This window comes from Geotrypetes seraphini, chromosome 8 (genome assembly GCF_902459505.1).
Source record: "Geotrypetes seraphini chromosome 8, aGeoSer1.1, whole genome shotgun sequence".
Taxonomy (NCBI): Eukaryota; Metazoa; Chordata; class Amphibia; order Gymnophiona; family Dermophiidae; genus Geotrypetes; species Geotrypetes seraphini.
This window is the reverse complement of record NC_047091.1, coordinates 86,223,741-86,244,242: the sequence shown is the minus strand read 5'-3', so window position 1 is coordinate 86,244,242 and position 20,502 is coordinate 86,223,741. Positions and strand designations below refer to the sequence as shown.

General features: G+C 46.6%; 2 protein-coding genes across 2 annotated transcripts; one reads left to right on the top strand and one right to left on the bottom strand.

Moving 5' to 3' along the window:
• Nucleotides 1-201: 201 nt before the first annotated feature.
• LOC117365384 (histone H2B type 1-O-like) lies at nt 202-669 on the bottom strand. The gene has a single exon (XM_033955778.1). It carries the CDS (start codon nt 637-639, stop codon nt 259-261), a length of 381 nt encoding a protein of 126 aa, XP_033811669.1. The 5' UTR covers nt 640-669; the 3' UTR covers nt 202-258.
• A 49-nt stretch (nt 670-718) lies between these two features.
• Nucleotides 719-1,380, top strand: LOC117365476 (histone H2A, sperm-like). The gene is made up of 2 exons (XM_033955952.1): nt 719-799; nt 1,006-1,380. Exons 1-2 carry the CDS (start codon nt 719-721, stop codon nt 1,321-1,323), a joined length of 399 nt encoding a protein of 132 aa, XP_033811843.1. The 3' UTR covers nt 1,324-1,380.
• The last annotated feature ends 19,122 nt before the right edge of the window (nt 1,381-20,502 follow it).

The window sequence follows — 20,502 nt, the reverse complement described above, 5'->3', positions numbered from 1 at the left end:
ATTGTACGTAAAGCTTCTCTTTATTGTACTGTATTTACATTTTCTTTTATTGTATTCACAATCTCTTTTACTGTAAACCGCCTAGAAGTCGCAAGATAGCTGGCGGTATATAAAAATAAAGTTATTATTATACTGAATGTTACGTTATTCATTTTTGCAGTCCTCGTTAGAATTCCAACTCTTTTGTATGTAGCAGGTGGGTGGCTCTGAAAAGAGCCTTTGGGTTCGTTATGCAGAACTATAGGACTGAGCCCGCAATTACTTGGAGCTGGTGTACTTGGTGACTGCCTTGGTGCCCTCGGACACGGCGTGTTTGGCCAGTTCACCGGGCAGCAGGAGGCGCACTGCGGTCTGGATCTCCCTGGAGGTGATGGTGGAGCGCTTGTTGTAATGAGCGAGGCGGGAGGCTTCTCCGGCGATGCGCTCAAAGATGTCACTCACGAAGGAGTTCATGATGCCCATAGCCTTGGAGGAAATGCCGGTGTCGGGATGAACCTGCTTCAGCACTTTATAGATATAAATAGCGTAGCTTTCCTTCCTTCGTCGCTTGTATTTTTTCCCATCTTTTTTCTGAGTCTTGCTCACTGCTTTCTTGGAGCCCTTCTTGGCTGCGGGAGCAGATTTGGCCGGATCAGGCATCTTTCCAAAGACTTTCTATATGAGTGCGGAAGTAAAATGTGCTAAAAAGTCGTCCGATGGCTTTATTTATAGGGTGCTCATGCAAATTCGTGTCGCTGGGCGCCTTTCCTTGCTATTGGACCTAACTAAAGTGTTGGATATCCTTGGGCTTCTTTCTAGCGTGAGATTGGGCCGCAGACAAACCTTAGATGATAATCAGTTTCAAAGGCGGGGTGAACTCGATTATCCAATGAGAAACGAGGTAGCAAAGCTTTGAGAAATTATAATGAACCTGGAACTAGGACTATTGGGATCAAATTTTGGAGAATGGGCGTGGCAAGGAGGCTCAGGTTAGAGCCAAGACTTACTCGTCCCGTGCAAGGTTAGTTTCCCGTAGGGCGCGTGCACAGGCTGCTGAGGAAGGGCAACTATGCTGAGCGGGTGGGTGCCGGCGCCCCGGTCTATCTGGCAGCGGTGCTGGAGTATCTGACCGCTGAGATCTTAGAGCTGGCCGGCAATGCCGCGCGCGATAACAAGAAGACTCGGATCATCCCCAGGCACTTGCAGCTGGCCATCCGCAACGATGAAGAACTGAATAAGCTGCTGGGGAAAGTCACCATCGCGCAGGGCGGCGTCCTGCCTAACATCCAGGCTGTGCTACTGCCCAAGAAAACCGAGAGCCACAAAGCGGCCAAAGGCAAATAAAGCTGTCCCGTTGAGAGGACGTTAACCAGAAACCCAAAGGCTCTTTTCAGAGCCACCCACTCTTGTAAAGAGCCATTATGGTGCGCTTTTTAAGCTTATAAGTACTTTTTTGTTAAATATTTTATTAGTTTCAGAAATAAAACACTATAACAATATAAGATATACATAACAGGTATGACAATAGGCAAAGTGTAAAGTGCTAGGATTGGAATAGAAGGTAAAATTATGTAGATAGCAGCTTTGAGCCGTACAAGGCTCGCTTTCCACGATTTGCAATGGCCTCTTCTCGTTTCGGCCGGGAAAATAATTTTTTTATCTGACCAATCATTGCACAGGGCGGGCTTTTCAAACCTTGCTACCGGGATACGGGGCCAGCACACTCTTGAAGAAATCCGTTAGCTTTTTTTAAAGCACTGATCGTTATGATTCTAGAGGCGCGCGTGAATTGGTGTATGACAGCGGTGACTTTGAAAAACAGGCACAGAATTGCCAAATCACACAGGATTAAAAGATTTGGCAGGTAGGTGTGGGATTTAAAGACGTAAAAGACTTCCTATTGAAAAGAGAGCTCGGTAGCCTTTTCGTAAGTTAGGCCATTTGATCTCAGCAGTGGCGTACCTAGGGTATGTGGCACCCGGGGCCCATCATTTTTTTGACACCCCCCCCCATGTAAAAAAATATTTTTTGTAATGACCATGAAATGGAATAAATGGTCAGAATAGAAACAGGCAGTGAAAATTTTCTTATATTCCAAACATAACATAAATTATGTCTGAATTGTCATGACATCAGAAGTACATATGGAGTAGTTGCAGGTGATGCTTGGGACAGTTCTGATTGTGTTAGTTCGGTTTTATGTGTTTTTTGAATAGAAGGGTTTTTATTTCTTTTTGAAGGTTTTGCAGTATGTGGTCGATGTCAATTGGTTGTAGGGTTGGGGGTCGAGTGTTGCAGCTCGAATGGCTAGGAGGTTGTCGAACAGTTTTTTTTTCTTTTGACGTTTTTGGTTGGAGGGTGTGTGAATGGTGCGTGAGTTCTCCTATGTCTGTTTGAAGTGGATTGAATTATTTAGCTGAAGAAATTAGTTACCCCCTCATCCCACACACATTAATTCTCTTCCATTTTTGTTCCCATTATAAAAAACACTGATAAGTTCCCAGAAAAAAAATACATTAAAATAAGAAGTGAAAACAAAGGCCCCTACAGATGAGAACATAACATAAGAATAGCCTAACTGGGTCAGACCAATGGTCCATCATGCCCAGTAGCCCATTCTCATGGTAGCCAATCCAGGATACTAATACCTGGTCAAAACCCAAAGAGTAGCAACATTCCATGCTACCGATCCAGGGCAAGCAGACACTTCCCCCATGTCTTAATAACAGATTATGGACTTTTCCTCCAGGAATTTGTCCAAATCTTTCTTAAAACCAGCTACACTATCTGCTTTTACCATAACTTCTGGCCACTTCATTTTTAAGTTTAGATCTTTCCTTTCAAACAGAGACCTTGCTAGATGTCAAATACAGCACAAGGTAACTTCACATGGACTTAGCTGTGCAGGAAATGTGAATCTCCTCATACATCCACCATATAGTGCAAAAATGTGCAAAGGTCTGTTTTTTTCTTTCGATCACTACATAGCCTAATGCCACACAAGCAGCGCTGTTACAAACATATTCTGTAGGTCAATGCTAAGGATAACAAAGTTTCCTTCCTTGGACCAGAAGGAGATACTGATAAACCACTGGAAGAGATCCCAACACAACACCCAAAGACCCACTCAGTGTGTGAACCAGTTGAGTGGAGTGGACTAACTGGTGGGTGGAAATGGGCCCGGAGTTTGCTCAGCAGAATTTCCCAGACCACCTCTTCCTCTCAACACATTGACACGCTGCCACCACCACCACTAGAAACACCTCACTGGGTAGGCCAGCTATGCTATAAACTTTATAAAACACATTATTATATTTTCTTATAAAGCACATATTTTAACTGAACTCTCTGACATCCTCAGCCTTTCCATTCACAAAAATAGAAGGAAGAAAAGTTCCCATTTCCTGCTGTTTCATGTCCCCGGCCTATACAATATTTTTGTTCTGCAGACCCTTCAAAAGTCTGACCAAATCCTCGTTTCACTTGCATTATAAAGTACTGAGGATGCCATCTCTCCCCAATCCCAGGTCCTAAAGTCTAAGACAGTAGCGCAAACTAATGCTGCCAGATTCAGGAAAAAAATTTCGATTCGATTCAGCCTATTGAATTGGTTTTTCAATTTGATTTTCCTGCCCAGTTGGGTGATTTTTTTCAAAACTCCTGTTGGGTTTTATAGCTTTTTCACCCCCTTTGGCTTCTCCTAACCACACTGGCGCTGTGGTGTAAATAAAATAAAGAAACAAAAAGGACTTTTCCTCTCTCTGTTAAATCCTAGCTCACGTTTGCAGTCCAACACCAGCTCTGTCAGGATACACATTTCAAATCTGACATATTATAATCACAAAACAGAAAATAAAATTAATTTTTCTACCTTTTGTTGTCTGATTATATTTCAAATCTTGTTGGTCCAAGGCTCTGGTTTTCTTCTGATAACTTGCTTGCCAGGGTCTCCTTCTTTCTTCTTTCTGCGTGCTAACCATCCATCTGCCAACTCTGTCCTCCCTTTCCATTTCCCTTCCCTCCCCAGGAAGTCTGGTATCTTTCCTTTTTTTCATCTCCCTCCACAGATCCACTTTTCTTAACTACCCTTTCATCCGGCATCTCTCCCTCCTTCCCCACCACCCCAGAGTCCACCATCTCTCCCTTTCTTTTCCCAATTACCCTCCTATCCAGTATCTCTATCCCTCCTCCACACCATCCCTTGTGTCCAATTTCTCTCCCTTTCAGTTCCTTCCCTCCCTAAATCCTATGGTCCATCATTTCTCTCCCTCTCCTCTATTTTCAGACCCATTATTTCTTCATCCCCCCCCAAAGTTTGGCATATGCATGTCTCTTTGAACACCCCCTTCCCTCCGTGTACTTCTAAACCAGGGTCCCCCCCAAAGGCCTGTCCCCCCTTAAAGGTCTGCCTGTCCCCCCTTGAAGGCCTGCACCCCCCTTGAAGGCCTGTCCCTCCCCCTTGTAGGCCTGTCCCCCCACCTTGAAGACCTGCCTGCCTGTCCCCTCCTTGAAGGCCTGTCCCCCCCCTTGAAGGTCTGCACCCCCCCGAAGGCTTGCACCCCCCTGAAGGCCTGTCCCCCTCTTGAAGGCCTGTCCCACCCCCTTGTAGGCCTGTCCCCCCCTTGAAGGCCTGCCTGCCTGTCCCCCCCTTGAAGGCCTGTCCCCCCCTTGAAGGCCTGTCTCCCCCTTGAAGGCCTGCACCCCCCCTGAAGGCTTGCACCCCCCTGAAGGCCTGTCCCACCCCCTTGTAGGCCTGCCCACCCCCTTGTAGACCTGTCCCCCTTGAAGGCCTGCCTGCCCCCCCCTTGAAGGCCTGTCCCTCCCCCTTGAAGGTCTGCACCCCCCCCCGAAGGCCTGTCCCCCCCCTTGAATGCCTGCCTGCCTGCCCACCCGCCCCACCCCGAAGGACCGCTCGCCCCCCTGGCCTCCCCGCACCACCTATGAAGCAGCACTACCTATGCTCCCGGCCTTGCCGTTCAGTCCCCACCACCCCCGAAGGACCGCTCGCCCCACTGACCTTCCTACACCACCTATGAAGCAGCCGCAGCAGGATTGCGACGTCAGCTATCCCTGCGCTGCTTAGGCGCTGCTTCCTGCGCCACGTTCCCGCCCCTCCTCTGATGTCAGAGGAGGGGTGGGACCGCGGCGCAGGAAGCAGCGCCCAAGCAGCTCAGGGATAGCTGACCTCGCGATCCTGCTGCTTGCTGCTTCACAGGTGGTGCAGGAAGGTCAGTGGGGCGAGCGGTCCTTCGGGGGTGTGGGGGGACTGAACGGCAAGGCCGGGAGCACCCCTTCAGGGCTGGCACCCGGGGCGGACCGCCCCTCCCAACCCCCCCTTGGTACGCCACTGGATCTCAGATTGACAATATCTATATATATAAAATCAGAGGTATGTATGTGTGTATGTATGTGTGTGTGTATGTGTGTATGTGCTGCGATCACGCAAAAACGGCTTGACCGATTTGAACGAAACTTGGTATGCAGATCCCTCACTACCTGGGGTGATATGTTCTGGGGGTCTCACGGCCCACATGCACACGTGGGCGGAGCTACAAACATAAAATCAGATTTCACCCATTCATGTCAATGGAAAAAATGTAAAAAGCTGACATTCTCACAGTAATTCCAACTACCTGGGGTGATATGTTCTGGGGGTCTCGCGGCCCACCTGTACACGTGGGCGGAGCTACTAACAGAACATCAGATTTCACCCATTCATGTCAATGGAAAAAATGTAAAACGCTGCCATTCTCACAGTAATTCAAAAACGGCTTGACCGATTTGAACGATACTTGGTATGCAGATCCCTCACTACCTGGGGTGATATGTTCTGGGGGTCTCGCGGCCCACCTGCACACGTGGGCGGAGCTACAAACAGAAAATCTTATTTCACCCATTCATGTTAATGGAAAGGATGTAAAAAGCTGCCATTCTCACAGTAATTCAAACTATAAAACACTTTATATGACACTATAACCACTAGGGACATCTTTTCTATTCTACCACGGACACCATACATATAGAGTTTGTATGTTCTAACTGTGTTTGTAACTGTTTCCTTCATGCACCCCAGTTCATAATGTTATTACATTATATGAGTACTCACATATGCTGAACTAGGCACACAGGTTCCATTCTGAACCGGGAAAAAACTGCATGGAGTTTCTTTTCAACCTGAGTTTCCACATATTGAGTTGTTTAAATCAATACTGAAACTTTGGATGCCACTTATTCCAACAGATCTTCCTTTTCAGTTTAAGAGATTGCTAATTCCAGTGAGACTTGCATTCATTCACCACTATAAAGTATCTTTATTTGAATCCATTTACAGTGTTATTGCTATAATTAAATACCCGTGCAACGCCAGGGCATCAGCTAGTTTAGAATATAAACAAAACTGATCCTCTGCATTGGCAACAATAAAAATAAAATATCAGCCCTCCCACTACTCAGCCCTGTAATGTAGGGATATAGGCCCAGCCTCTTTTGATTATAATTGATAACGTCTATGGTATATTAAAACTGACGAGCCCTATCAACAGACAAGCCATGGCTCATCTCCATGTTATGCAGGGGGTAATCACCTATCTCGGACGTCTGTTAACCATATCCATGATTCGCACCTTTCTTCCACCTTTGAAGCGGGAAGGGGTAAAACGCGGACCTGACGGACCTCGCGGATCTAAACCCGCACGGCCTTAAAAATCTCCGCGTTTTACCCCTTCCCTTTTGAAGCTTCATTGTCACAAGTCCATCTGCTAGGAACCCGGCTGCCTCATCACTCATCGTAGGAAATTTAATTTCAGGATGGGCCCCGAAATTAAAACATCCACATGGGTGAGGACAACATGACAGACAGCCATTCCTACTTCTACTACTAATTATTTCTATAGCGCTACCAGTTGCACGCAGCGCTGTACAGAGTCACAACATTCCCCCATGGTAATGTTTTATAGAGAAATTGATCGTTTGGGGGGTTGAGTTTGTTATTACTTTTTTTTCCTCCCTCCAAATGCAGTCAACCTTTGTCTCCCAGACCTTTGATATTTCTGACTTTAAATGTGTAGACACCATACCTTAATCAGAAAGGGATTCTTTACTCTCTGGAAACTCATATCCATTAAAGCTTACTTCGATACATCGGCATTCAGAATCCTAGTCCAATCCCTCGTACTAAGTCTACTTGACTACTGTAACATCGCTTATTTAGCAATTTCCCAAAAGAATGTGCAATGTTTACAATTGATGCAAAATGCAGCAGTCAGACTGATCTTTGGGCTGAGGAAGTTTGACCACGTGACACCCTACTACCGGCAGCTGCATTGGCTGCCAATGGCAGCCAGCGTAAAGTTTAAATTTGCCTGCTTCTGATTTAAAGCACTACACGGACTTGCCCCTAAATACATAACTGACCTTTTCTTCTTCTCAGCCAACAGACACAAGAGAAGCTCACATTCCAATTTCGTTTCCCCCCCAGTTCGAGGTTGTAAACTGAAAAAACACCATGAACACCTTCTCTCACACCAAGCAGCATCATGGGGTAAAGACCTAGAACAATTGCTTTCGCCCACTACTTATGGGGAATTTAGGAAATGTCTAAAAACACACTTGTTCTTAAAGCATCTAGACAACTGATCCTCTCTTCTCTCTCCCCTCTATAGCAATTAACTTGTCCTTTTGATCACTCTCTCCTCAACAATGAATTTCCTGTCCTATTAATTCTCTTTCTTCCTCCCCTCTTAAAGTCAATTCAATTTGTTACCTTTGCTTAATCTTCTGTAAACCGCATAGAACTTCACAGTATTGCGGTATATAAGCTGTTATTATTATTATTATACTGATCAGCGCGATTTCCATATTGCATTTAAAACAGTAGTGTCGATTTTAAGAGCAAAATCTAGAACAAGGACCGATACATTCTCAAGTTGCAGCCGGTAGCTTTAAAAAACATGTCCAATTGCTGCATAGGGCGGGAATTTCAAACCTCTGGTTCAGGTTCCTCAATAATATACAAGATTTTACCTTAGCTTCCAGAGTGGCAGAGGAGGGGCTCGCCTTGGAGTTTAACCATGTTCAGGTTCTCCAGCTGCTTTTTATAACGCAGGGAATTGCTAATTGATTACTGTATTTTCTTTCCCCAAATGGCTGATGATCTATCCCCCCCCCCTCTTTATTTATTTAACCCACTCATTCGGTAATTAAAACAAAACAGCAACAAACTCAAATCTAAATTGGGAAAGTCCATGGCAGTTGAGCCGCAGCTTTACTTTACTCTGAAGGACAGAGAAAAGACTGAGCTCTGAAGATAAGAAAGGAAATCAGTAAAGCTGTAACAAAATAACAAATAACAATCATTGCTTTCATCTCTTCCCCAGCCCACTCCCCGATATTTTTTTGTTCACTATCAAAAGCAGATAAAGAATACGAAACGAAAGAAAATGCACAGCTTCTCAAACTTCTTTAAGGTCTCAAAATAAAACCCCAACAACCACGTCCGATGAGTGTTCTCGTCCTACAGCTCTGACCAATCCTGGCACAGGGCGGGCTTTTCATACTATCCTTAATAGTTTTCAGTTTCTCCAGAGCCTATCAGCAGACAGAGCGCAGCTTATAAAAGAGCCGAGCAGCCGCGTGGTCATCTATAGTCTTTATTTTTTGTGTGTTTTTAAAGAAAAAAGAAGGAGGCGTGTGTCCTATATGGCACGTACCAAGCAGACTGCCCTTACGTCTACCGGAGGAAAAGCTTCATGCTAGCAGCTAAGGGCAAATTCTATAAGAAGCGCCCAAAAGTTAGGCGCTTAATTAGGCACTGTTCAGCGCGATTCAAGTAAAATTGGGTGCTTTTTAATGAATCACACTTAGCAGAACCTATTTTGGAGGCACCCAAGAAATAGGCCAGCTCTAGGCACTACTAAAAGTTAGGCCCCTAGCTGAGCGCTTAAGAGCAGTGATTCTGCAACAAGGCACCTAACATGTAGCCATGCCTAACATGCATAATGCCTATTTTTTTGAAGGCCGCCTAAATTTTTAGCGGCGCCTTGATACAGAATCGCGCTTTCTTGATAGGCGCCTATGTTTCAATCAGTGCTGATTAAAAAGCTTAATTGAGCTTGTTATTCAATTTAGATAGGCGCCTCTCTAGATGAGCGCCTCTGAAATAGGTGCCTAACTTTAGGCGCTACAAAATTTGGGCCCTAGTGACTAAAGCTGGCGCAAAAGAGCGCTGGCTATGAGTGGTGTGAAGAAGCTTCATTGGTACCGACCTGGCACTTTAGCCCTTAGAGAAATCCACCACTATCAGAAGTCCACCAAGCTGCTTATTCGCAAGCTGCACTTCCAATGCCTGGTGTGAGAGATCACGCAAGATTTCAAGGCCAACTTGCACTTACAGAATTCGGCTGTCATGGCCCTGCAGGAGGCTAGCGAGGCTTATCTGGTGGGGCTCTTCAAGGACACCAATCTCTGTGCTGCTATCCATGCTAATACAGTCACCATCATGCCCAAAGATATCCAATTGGCCTGCTGCATTGTGGGGAGAGGGCTTAGAAAGTGTCATTGTTCTCCAGCCATTTAACCCAAAAGCTCTTTTAAGAGTCACCAAATTCCCACATGAAAGGGGCTTAAATGAATCTTTTTCCCTATGGCCACAGTTTTGGTCTCGATATTTAGAGTTTGTGTATAACCCCCCACCCCAGGCTACATTTATTTATCGGTATTTTTTTTATTTTTAATTTTATTCAATCTTTACAAGTTATAACACGCATTCTAGTAAAATGGAGTAAATTCCAATTAAAAAAAAAGAAAGAGAAAAGAATTAAGTGGAATTCTTGAAGTAAACCTCTTCCTCAGATCACAACTAATATTGGAGAGAGAAAATATAAATTTGGGAGAAAATTAACAAAGAGTAAATCTTTAAGCAAAAGCTTAAACGGGCAATCCTCAGTTACATTCATAAATTTCTCATCCGGATCAGCTGGTCAGCTTCTTAAGATCCAAGAAAGATCTCAAATGTTCTGGGAGGAAAAACACGTCTTACACTCATATATTTTACTACACATTTACCAGGGATAGACCAGCAATAAAGTAGCACCCATTCTTCTTGTTTTGTCTCACATTGCTAAGAATAACATAGGCATGCGGCACACATACCCTAGACCACAGTTCTTCAACCGCCGGTCCGCGGACTGGTGTCGGTCCGCAGGAAATTTTTGCCAGTCTGCGCAGGGCCGGCAAGATTGACTTACTTCAACTTTCTGCCGGTCTGCGCAGGGCCGGCAAAATCAACATCTGAAGTCTGTGCTGGGCCGGAGAGATCTTGGGGAGCCTCCGCCAGTGGCTTTCTCCCCTCTCTGCAGCTCTCCTTTACTTCCCAGCGCAGCGATTCGCGAAGGCAGCCCCGGGGCTTTTGCTGAGTTGTGGCTGCCTCTGATGATGCAACTTCCTCTTTCCTCAGAGGCGGCGCGACCCAACAAAGGACCCGAGGCTGCCTTCGTGAATCGCTGCGCTGGGAAGTAAGAAGAGCTGCTGGCAGGGGAGAAAGCCACTATCAGAAGCTGCTGGGCAAGGGAAAAAAAGGGACAGCTGCTACTGGAGAGGGAGAAGGAGAAGGAGAGATGCTTCTGGGAGGGGAGGAGGGAAAGGAATCTGGGAAGCTGCTGGGCAAGGAAAGAAAGGGACAGCTGCTACTGGAGAGGGAGAAGGATAATTGCTTCTGGGAGGGGAGGAGGGAAAGGAATCTGGGAAGCTACTGGGCATGGAAAAAAAGGGACAGCTGCTACTGGAGAGGGAGAAGGAGAGATGCTTCTGGGAGGGGAGGAGGGAAAGGAATCTGGGAAGCTGCTGGGCAAGGGAAAAAAGGGACAGCTGCTACTGGACCTGGAGGGAAGGAGAAGGAGAGATGCTGCTGGGAGGGGAGGAGGGAAAGGAGTCTGGGAAGCTGCTGGGCAAGGGAAAAAAGGGACAGCTGCTACTGGAGAGGGAGAAGGAGAGATGCTGCTGGGAGGGGAGGAAGGGAAGAGAGTTACTGCTGGACAGGAGGAGGAGGACGGAAGGGAGAATGAAAAAAGGAAGGAAACAGCTGGCAGAGAGATTAGAAGAGGGGAAGGGGAGACATAGGCATGAGAAAGTAGAGAGATTGATGATAGGAAGGGGTCAGCAGAAAAATAAGCAGAGAGGGACAACAATGATAGATCTGGTGTAGGAGAGATAAAAATGAAGAGAGCAATGAAGCTGGAATGAATCATGTAAAAAAGAGAGGGGGCACAAGCTGGATGGAAAGGGGAGAGGGGCATAGAAAGAAGACAGATACCATATGGAAGGAGGAGAGGACAGACAGTGGATGGAAGGGGCAGATGCTGGATTGAAGAGACAGAGAGGTCAGACGCTGGAAGGAAGAGAGTGAAAAGAAGATTGAAAGCAGAAACCAGAGATGACAAAAGGTAGAAAAAAATAATTTTATTTCTATTTTGTGATTAGAATATATCAGATTTGAAATATATATCCTGCTAGAGCTGGTGTTAGACATAACTGGGGACTGCAAAACCCAGGAAGTGCTTCTTTAGCTTCCAGCTGGCTTAGGGCGCTCTCTGACCAGGGGGCAGTTGCCCTAGTTGCACTCCCCTAAAACTATTCCTGTCATGTGTGACTGCAGTATTCGGTTAGCATATTTCTGTGTAGCATTCTGTAATAATTTGGCTTGTTCAGTTTTCTTGATAGTAGAGGGGATATATGTGAAGGGGAGGGGAGACAGGGGTTTTGTTGATCCTTGCACTGAATTATTTGTATTTATAAAATGACAATTGTACAGAATATTGTTTCTTTTTATACTTTAATAAAATACATTCAATATAAAATCATAACTGAGGCTTGTGTGGATGGGATCAGATGATTTGTGGGGACCGAGCTCGCGGAGATGGGGCGGAAACGGGGTTTTTAAATTTTAGTCCTAGTAGTTTGCCAGTCCACAAAATAATTCTTTTTTTTCTGCCGGTCCACGGGTGTAAAAAGGTTGAAGAACACTGCCCTAGACCACTTCATAACAAATTGACAACAACATTTTGGGAATTAAAGGCCACAACTTTATTATAACACTCATGTAAATAAAACCCTAAGAAGCACCCGAGCCTTACTCTTGACGTATTGCTTCCTGCCATGAAAACCAGCAAGGGAGCACATCTTTCAACCCTTGTGGCCCGCCGTAACTTTCTACCAGCGAGACCACAATTTTCCGCCCACCCGTAATGGATGCCAGCAAGGCAGACATTGTTCTTGCTCAGGTGCCTCCAACTGCCTCCACCAACTGAACTCCATCAGTCCTTCCTAATTCTCTCCCCTTCTCTTTGAAGTGGACCTCCAAAGCTTCTTGAAAGTTATTGATTAGCTGATCCGTGGCAACATCCGAGAGATGGGTCCTGTCATCTCAGTAATGTCCAGAGATGATCAGAGCGTCCCACTTGTGCCAGATCTTGCGGCCTCCCAGGCATTCTGCCCACAGGCCGATCTGATGATTAACTTTGCATATCCCATGGGACCACAGCCTGTGATTACAAGGCTTCAAGTGGGGAATAATGTCCAACCAGAAGATTCTCTTATGCTCGAACAGAGCTGCCAGGTCAGACATCACATGCCTGGCAACAGCGATAAGTTGCCAGCAAGACATCACACTAAGGTCATTGTCTCCCAGGTAATTGATTAGGGCACCATCTCATTCCATGCTCCCCTACCCATAGAATATCTGTGATGCTCCTGTCGAATCGCAAATTCCCTCTGGCGGGTCACTCACTTAGCCTGCTGCATGCTCTCAACACGTGCTCCTGCCCCAAAATCCATAAGACCTCCCCCCTTTTGGGTGAGACTCCAAGTAGTTCTCCAAGTTGGTAACAGGACAAGTCAGAGGACCTGAAATGCGATGTAGGGTGATGCATTGTCCCTTGCCACTCTAATCGGTCTTTGATCTAGAAATGCGTATGCATAGTGTGTCACCAAGGAAGGAGACATCCTCCATTCGCAGCCCGCCAGTAGGATGCCAATGCGTAGAGCAGCAAAGAATGCAAGAGAGTAGACCATTCTGAAAAGGGCAGTCTCATAAGCAGATGTACATATGGCCTCTAACGCATCCCAGAATTGTAACAACATGTGACTAATGGGTAGCCGGGCATCTGGTGGAGCTGGGACATGCCTGGCCCAACCCTTCAATAGCGTTGCCCCAGCCAGTGAGCATAGTGAAGAAAGAGAACCCCGCTAGTTGAGAGGATACTTTTGCTCTAGAGATACCCCTGTTGAATTTGTCAGTAAAGTATTGTGCAATAAGCTGCTCATTCATAGGTCCAGCTTTCCACCCGAGACTGGTGAGATGCTCAGAGACATGCTCAAATGCTGTCCGATATGACTGCCACGTGTTCGGAGCTAAAGAGCCGGTGATCAGCAGCTCGGCTACTCCACTCCCAGACTCCAGAGCTCTTCAGGGATTGACGTTGGCTCTTCTACCGCCATTGGAGTGAGCTGTCTAAATAGAGGAAAATTCTGGCTTGAGAGAGCATCTGCTATTTGGTTATCAACACCTGGAACATGACATGCCTGCATATAAAGGTTGATCTGAAGACAGCGCAGCACAAAAGCTCGGAAGGGAGGGAATTGAATCTACCGGAGAGAACACACCATAACTGACAGATAAGTTAGAGTTCCTATGGGTCAAAATTCTGGGAACAAATGGACTGGACACGAAGATCAGTATCTACTACCGACCCCCAGGGGGGAAGAAATTGATGGAGTAATGAAGGATGAGATTAAATGCAACTGCAAGGGAGGCAACGCAGTTATCATTGGCGACTTCAACTATCCGTGGATAGACTGGAATCTAGGCACCTCAAGCTGCGCTAGAAAGACCAAGTTCTTGGATGCTGTAGGCGATTGCTTCCTGGAATAACTTGTCAAGGAAAATACAAGAGGAAATGCAATTCTGGACTTTAATTCTAAATGGACTGCGAGGACCGGCACAAGGTGTAGAAGTAGAAGGGACACTGGGAAACAGCGATCACAACATGATCCGCTTTGAGCTAGACGCAGGGGCGAAACATCGGACCAGAACGATGGCCACGGCACTGAACTTCCGAATAGGGAATTACGAAGGGATGAGACTCGTGGTGGGGAAAAAGATTAAGAAGAGGATAAACACTGTAAAAATGCTAGAACAAGCTTGGTCCCTTTTTAAAGACACAGTCACCGAGGCGCAAAATCAATATATACTGCGTATCAACAAGGAATCCAAGAAGAAAAAAACCCAAGGAACCGGCGTGGCTCACTGTTGAGGTGAAGGAAGCGATCAGAGACAAGAAAACCTTGTTTAAGGAATGGAAAAGATCAAGAACGGACGAAAACTGGAATAAGCACAAACAACATCAACGCAGGTGACATAAGGCAGTAAAAGGGGCCAAAAGAGACTACAAGGAAAAAAATTAAAAAATTTCAAGCCATTTTTTCGATATATTAAGAGGAAACGACCCTCGAGGGAAGCGGTAGGATCATTAGATGACCATGGAATAAAGAGAGTGCTAAAGGAGGACAAAGCAATCGCCGACAAACTAAACACATTTTTTGCGTCTGTATTTACCGAAGAGGATATGCACAGCATACCGGAACCCATCAGGCTATATGCTGGAAATGAAGACGGGAAACTGAGAGCATTGACGGTCAGTCTAGAAGAGGTATGCAGGTAGATCGATAGGCTTAAGAGCGATAAATCCCCGGGACTGGATGGCATCCATCTGAGGGTCATCAAGGAACTGAAAGGGACTATAGCGGAACTGCTTCAACTGATAGCCAACCTGTCAATCAAATCGGGAAAGATTCCAGATGACTGGAAGGTGGCAAATGTTATGCCGATCTTCAAAAAAGGTTTGAGGGGGGACCCTGGAAACTACAGACCAGTGAGTCTGACCTTGGTACCGGAAAAAGATAGTAGAGGCGCTGATAAAGGACCACATCATTGATCAGCTTGACGAACATAGGCTGATGAGGACCAGCCAGCATGGTTTCAGCAAAGGCAGATCTTGTTTGATGAACTTGCTGCATTTCTTCCAGGGAGTAAAAATTCAGAAAGACAAGGGCGACCCAGTCAACATTGTATATCTGGATTTTCAGAAGGCGTTTGACAAGGTTCCATATGAATGACTACTTTGAAAAATTGCGAACCATGGAATCGAGAGTGAAATACTCACGTGGATTAAAAACTGGCTGGAACATAGGAAACAGTGAGTGGGGGTAAATGGACAATACTCAGACTGGAAGAGCATCACCAGCTTTCCCAGCCTCCCTGCCCGATTCTCAGCTTCCCCAGCCTGATTTCAATTTTTCCCAGCCCTCCTGCTCGATTCTCAGGTTCCCCAGGCCCCCTGCTCGATTCTCAGCTTCCCCTGCCCGATTCTTAGCTTCCCCAGCCCGATTCTCAGCTTTCCCAGCCCCCTGCCCGATTCTCAGCTTCCCCTGCCCGATTCTTATCTTCCCCAGCCCCCCTGCCTGATTCTTATCTTCCCCAGCCCCCCTTGCTTGATTCTCAGCTTCCCCAGCCCGATTCTTAGCTTTCCCAGCCCCCTGCCCGATTCTCAGCTTCCCCTGCCTGATTCTTATCTTCCCCAGTCCCCTTGTTTGATTCTCAGCTTCCCCAGCCCCCTCACCCGATTCTCAGCTTCCCCAGCCTCCCTACCCAATTCTCAGTTTCCCCAGCCCCCCTGCCTGATTCTCAAACTTATACTGGGAATCGCATGGAGGAGAAATGTTTTCACGGTGCGAAGGAGAGAGCCAGCATGACGTCCGCTCGGCACTCCCAAGTCCTTCTGATGTAACTTCCGGTTTCACAAAACCGGAAGTTACTTTAGATGGGGACAACTCCGGCGGGTGGCAGTGGCAGAGGGAAAGCATGAACACCGTGAATGGGTCTTGAATCAGTGAGTTCGATTTTTTGCCAAACCAAATCGATTTGAATCGATTCACCTGAAGTGAATCGGTGAATCGATTCGAATCGTGAATTGGGCAGCACTAATAGGCAAGGCAAGATGAGAATTTTAGAGGAGTTGGAGGCTTGGTGGTGTCAAAAAGAAGGCACGCTGCTGAAATTAGGTAAATTGATGCAGGGAAGCCACTTCCCGACAGACCCTCCCCACTCGCCCTCTAAAGCAGGAGCAGCAGGTCAGCAAGTGGCAGCGCTGCTGCCCCTGCTTTAGGGGCGAGGGGGAGGGTCAGTCAACGAATCGGGAGGCCGATTTTTTGTTGTGGTAAATCCATTAGAATTGTGAATCTGGCAGCCTGATTCTCAGATACCCCAGCCCGATTCTAATTTTCCACAGCCCCTCTGCCCGATTCTCAGCTTCCCCTGTCCGATTCATTACTTCCCAGCCCGATTCTAATTTTCCCCAGCCCCCCTGCTCGATTCTCAGCTTCCCCAGCCTCCCGTATGATTCTTAGCTTCCCCAGCCTAATTCTCAGCTTCCCCAGCCCCCTGCCCGATTCACAGCTTCCCCAGCCCCCCTGCTTGATTCTCAGCTTCCCCACCCCCCTGCCTGATTCTTAGCTTCCCCTGTCTGAATCTCAGCTTCCCCAGCCTCCCTTCCCGATTCTCAGCTTCCCCAGCCCGATTCTAATTTTCCCCAGCCCCCCTGCTCGATTCTCAGCTTCCCCAGCCCCCCTGCTCGATTCTCAGCTTCCCTAGCCCCCCTGCTCGATTCTCAGCTTCCCCAGCCCCCCTGCCCAATTCTTAGCTTCCCCAGCCCCCTGCCCGATTCTCAGCTTCCCCAGCCTCCCTGCCCAATTCTCAGCTTCCCCTGTCCAATTCTCAGCTTCCCCAGCCCGATTCTAATTTTCCCCAGCCCCCCTGCTCGATTCTCAGTTTCCCCAACCGCCCTGCCCGATTCTCAGCTTCCCCTGCCCGATTCTTAGCTTCCCCTTCCCGATTCTCAGCTTCCCCAGCCCCCATGCTCGATTCTCAGCTTCCCCAGCCCCCTGCCTGATTCTTAGCTTCCCCAGCCCGATTCTTAGCTTCCCCAGCCCCCTGCCCGATTCTCAGTTTCCCCAGCCTCCCTACCCAATTCTCAGCTTCCCCAGCCCGATTCTAATTTTCCCCAGCCCCCTGCCCGATTCTCAGCTTCTCCAGTCTCCCTACACGATTCTCAGCTTCCCCAGCCTTATTCTAATTTTTCCCAGCCCCCCTGCCCAATTCTCAGCTTCCCCAGTCTCCCTACTCGATTCTAAGCTTCCCCAGCCCCATGCCCGATTCTTAGATTCCACAGCCTGATTCTTAGCTACCCCTGCCCGATTCTAATTTTCCCCAGCCCCCTGCCCAATTCTTAGCTTCCCCAGCCCAATTCTAATTTTCCCCAGCCCCCTGCCCGATTCTTAGCTTCCCCAGCCTCCCTGCTTGATTCTCAGCTTCCCCAGCCCAATTCTAATTTTCCCCAGCCCCCTGCCCGATTCTTAGCTTCCCCAGCCTCCCTACCCCATTCTCTGCTTCCCCAGCCCCCCTGCCCGATTCATAGCTTCCCCAGCCCGATTATTAGCTTCCCCAGCCCCCTTGCCATATTCTCAGCTTCCCCAGCCCCCATGCCCGATTCTCAGCTTCTCCAGCCCCCCTGCCCAATTCTTAGCTTCCCCAGCCCGATTCTCAGCTTCCCCAGCCCCCTGCCCGTTTCTTAGTTTCCCCAGCCCCCTGCCCAATTCTCAACTTCCCCAGCCCAATTCTAATTTTCCCCAGCCCCCCTGCCCGATTCTCAGCTTCCCCAGCCCTCTGCCTGATTTTCAGACTTATACTGGGAATCGTGTGGAGGAGAAGAGAAATGTTTTTACGGCGCGAAGGAGGGAGCCAGCATGACGTCTACTCGGCACTCCCAAGTCCTTCTGATGTAACTTCCGGTTTCACAAAACCGGAAGTTACTTTAGATGGGGACAACTCCGGCAGGTGGCAGCGGCAGAGGGAAAGCATGAACACCGTGAATGGGTCTTGAATCGGTGAGTTCAATTTTTTGCCAAACCAAATCGATTCGAATCGATTCACCTGAAGTGAATTGGTGAATCAATTCGAATTGTGAATCGGGCAGCACTACACGGTACTACTTGAAAGGGTCCAGAGAAGAGCGACTAAAATGGTTAAGGGGATGGAGGAGTTGCCTTACAGTGAGAGATTGGAGAAGCTGGGCCTCTTCTCCCTTGAAAAGAGGAGACTGCGAGGGGACATGATCGAAACATTCAAAATACTGAAGGGAATAGACTTAGTAGAGAAAGACAGACTATTCACCCTCTCCAAGATAGGGAGACTGAGAGGGCACTCTCTAAAGTTGAAAGGGGATAGATTCTGTACAAAAGTAAGCAAATTCTTCTTCACCCAGAGAGTGGTAGAAAACTGGAATGCTCTTCCGGAGACTGTTATAGGGAAAACACCCTCCAGGGTTTCAAGACAAAGTTGGACAAGTTCATGTTAAACTGGTGAGACTGGACTCATTTGGAGCACTGGTCGTGACCTTTGGGCTGCCGCATGAGCGGACTGTTGGGCAGGATGGACCATTGGTCTGACCCAATAGCGGCAATTCTTATGTTCTTATGTTAATCTACCACCCTTTCTGTAAAAAAGTATTTCCTTTGATTACTGCTGAGCCTATTTTTATCCTATGCCCTCTCATTCCAGAGCTTCCTTTCAATTGAAAGAGACTCAACGCATTTGCATTTACACCATGTAGGTATTTAAAAGTCTCTATCACATCTCCCCTCTCCTGCCTTTCCTCTAAATGATGAAGACAATGTACCATTTTAGTAGCCTTCCTGTGGACCAACTCCATCCTTTTGATGTCTTTTTGAAGATGCGGTCTCAAGAATTGTATACAACATTCTTAATGATGTCTCACCAGAGTGTTATACAGGGGCATCAATACCTCATTTAACCTACTGGTCATACCTCTTCCTATGCATGATAGGTGGTGGTGGTGGTGGTGGTGGTGGGGGTGAAGGAGACTTGGAAGCCCAGACCAGATATATTCCACATTAGGAGTCCCTGCTTAGGAAAAGGATTTAGGTGTCATCCTCATCGATGAAAACCACTGCTCAGTGTGCATCGGTAGCTAGGAAAGCAAATTGAATGCTAGGAATTATTAGGTCTGGAATGGAGAACAAAGCTGAGAATTTGATAATAACTTTTTATTGCTCCATGGTGCAACATCACCTCGCATATTGTGTGTAACATTTCTTCAGCTGATACGTTATCACCGAGACACTTCATCATTGTGGACATGTCATCATGGCTTTTGCAAATCATGCATTTTCTATGGTACAACCAAAGTGACTTTCATGGTATATACACGTACTTTACTCTTTGCTTAGTGAGCTCACAGTCTAAGTTGTGACGTTCCATCACGCATTCATGATAAATCTACTCAAATTCTAAGTCTGTGAGGAAGTGCTGCGTGATGAAATGTCAACTGCGATGAAGTGTTAAGTGATGAAATGGCCATACAGTGGTAGCGCTGCTGAAAAGAAGATACAGGGGAAATGCAAAAGGTACTGAGAAGGGCGACAAACATGATAAGGGGGATGGGATAAGGAAAAACTAGGGCTCTTCAGCTAAAAGGAAAGACAACAGATGGGAGATATGGTAGAAGTCTATAAAATTCAGAGTAGAGTACAACAGGTAGACATAAATCGTTTGTTTACTCTTTCCAAGAATACAAGGACTGGGTTGAAGGCAACAAGTTGCTAAGTGGTAAATTTTAAAACAATTCAGAGAAAATATTTATTGAATCATTGTGTGAAATGGTGTGTCATTCAAGGTATAATAACTTTCTGTTTGTTTCCAGAGAATATACCATTAGCACAATAGGATTTAAGAAAGACTTGGAGAAGTTCTTAAAAGTAAAGTCCATATGCTGTTATTAAGATGGATTTCTTTTTTGGGGGGAGAGGGGCACAAAATCGTAAATCTTGTCATCTCTTCATGTTTCCTTAGATCACTAATCATTTTTCCCCTGCCCTCTGGAGTGCCCAGGGTGGGGTAAATTTGATTTTGATTGGTATCACTCACTATTGTTCCACATTTATTCTGAAAGCAGATCATGGTCTAATGTCAAAATGCATGGAAAACACGGAGACAATAACTCAGTTTAAAGCAGCAGTGATATAAACAACCAAGCAAGGGATGCAAGATGCAGAAAACTTTTCAAAGTAGCTTTATGGTGGGAGTGAATGGAGGTCTGAGGAAGATGATACTTTATGTCCTCACGTTAATATCGTTTACAGCACTTTAACAATGGCAGCATATGTATGGAGCAGGGCAAAGGATCAGTTCAGGTCTTTTCCATTAATTTAAAAAAAAATCTTGGAGAATTTTCAGAATGAGCTCATCGTTGGTGGGCCTAGAATGTGGAGGAAAGGAGGAATCGGTTCTCCCGCCTTTGAAGAAAGCTCAGTTCTCCGTCAGGTCGGCTTTTCTTCTATATTAAACTTAGTTTGCAACGGGTTTGTCATTGCAGTGCTTTTGACTGTTAGCTCAAG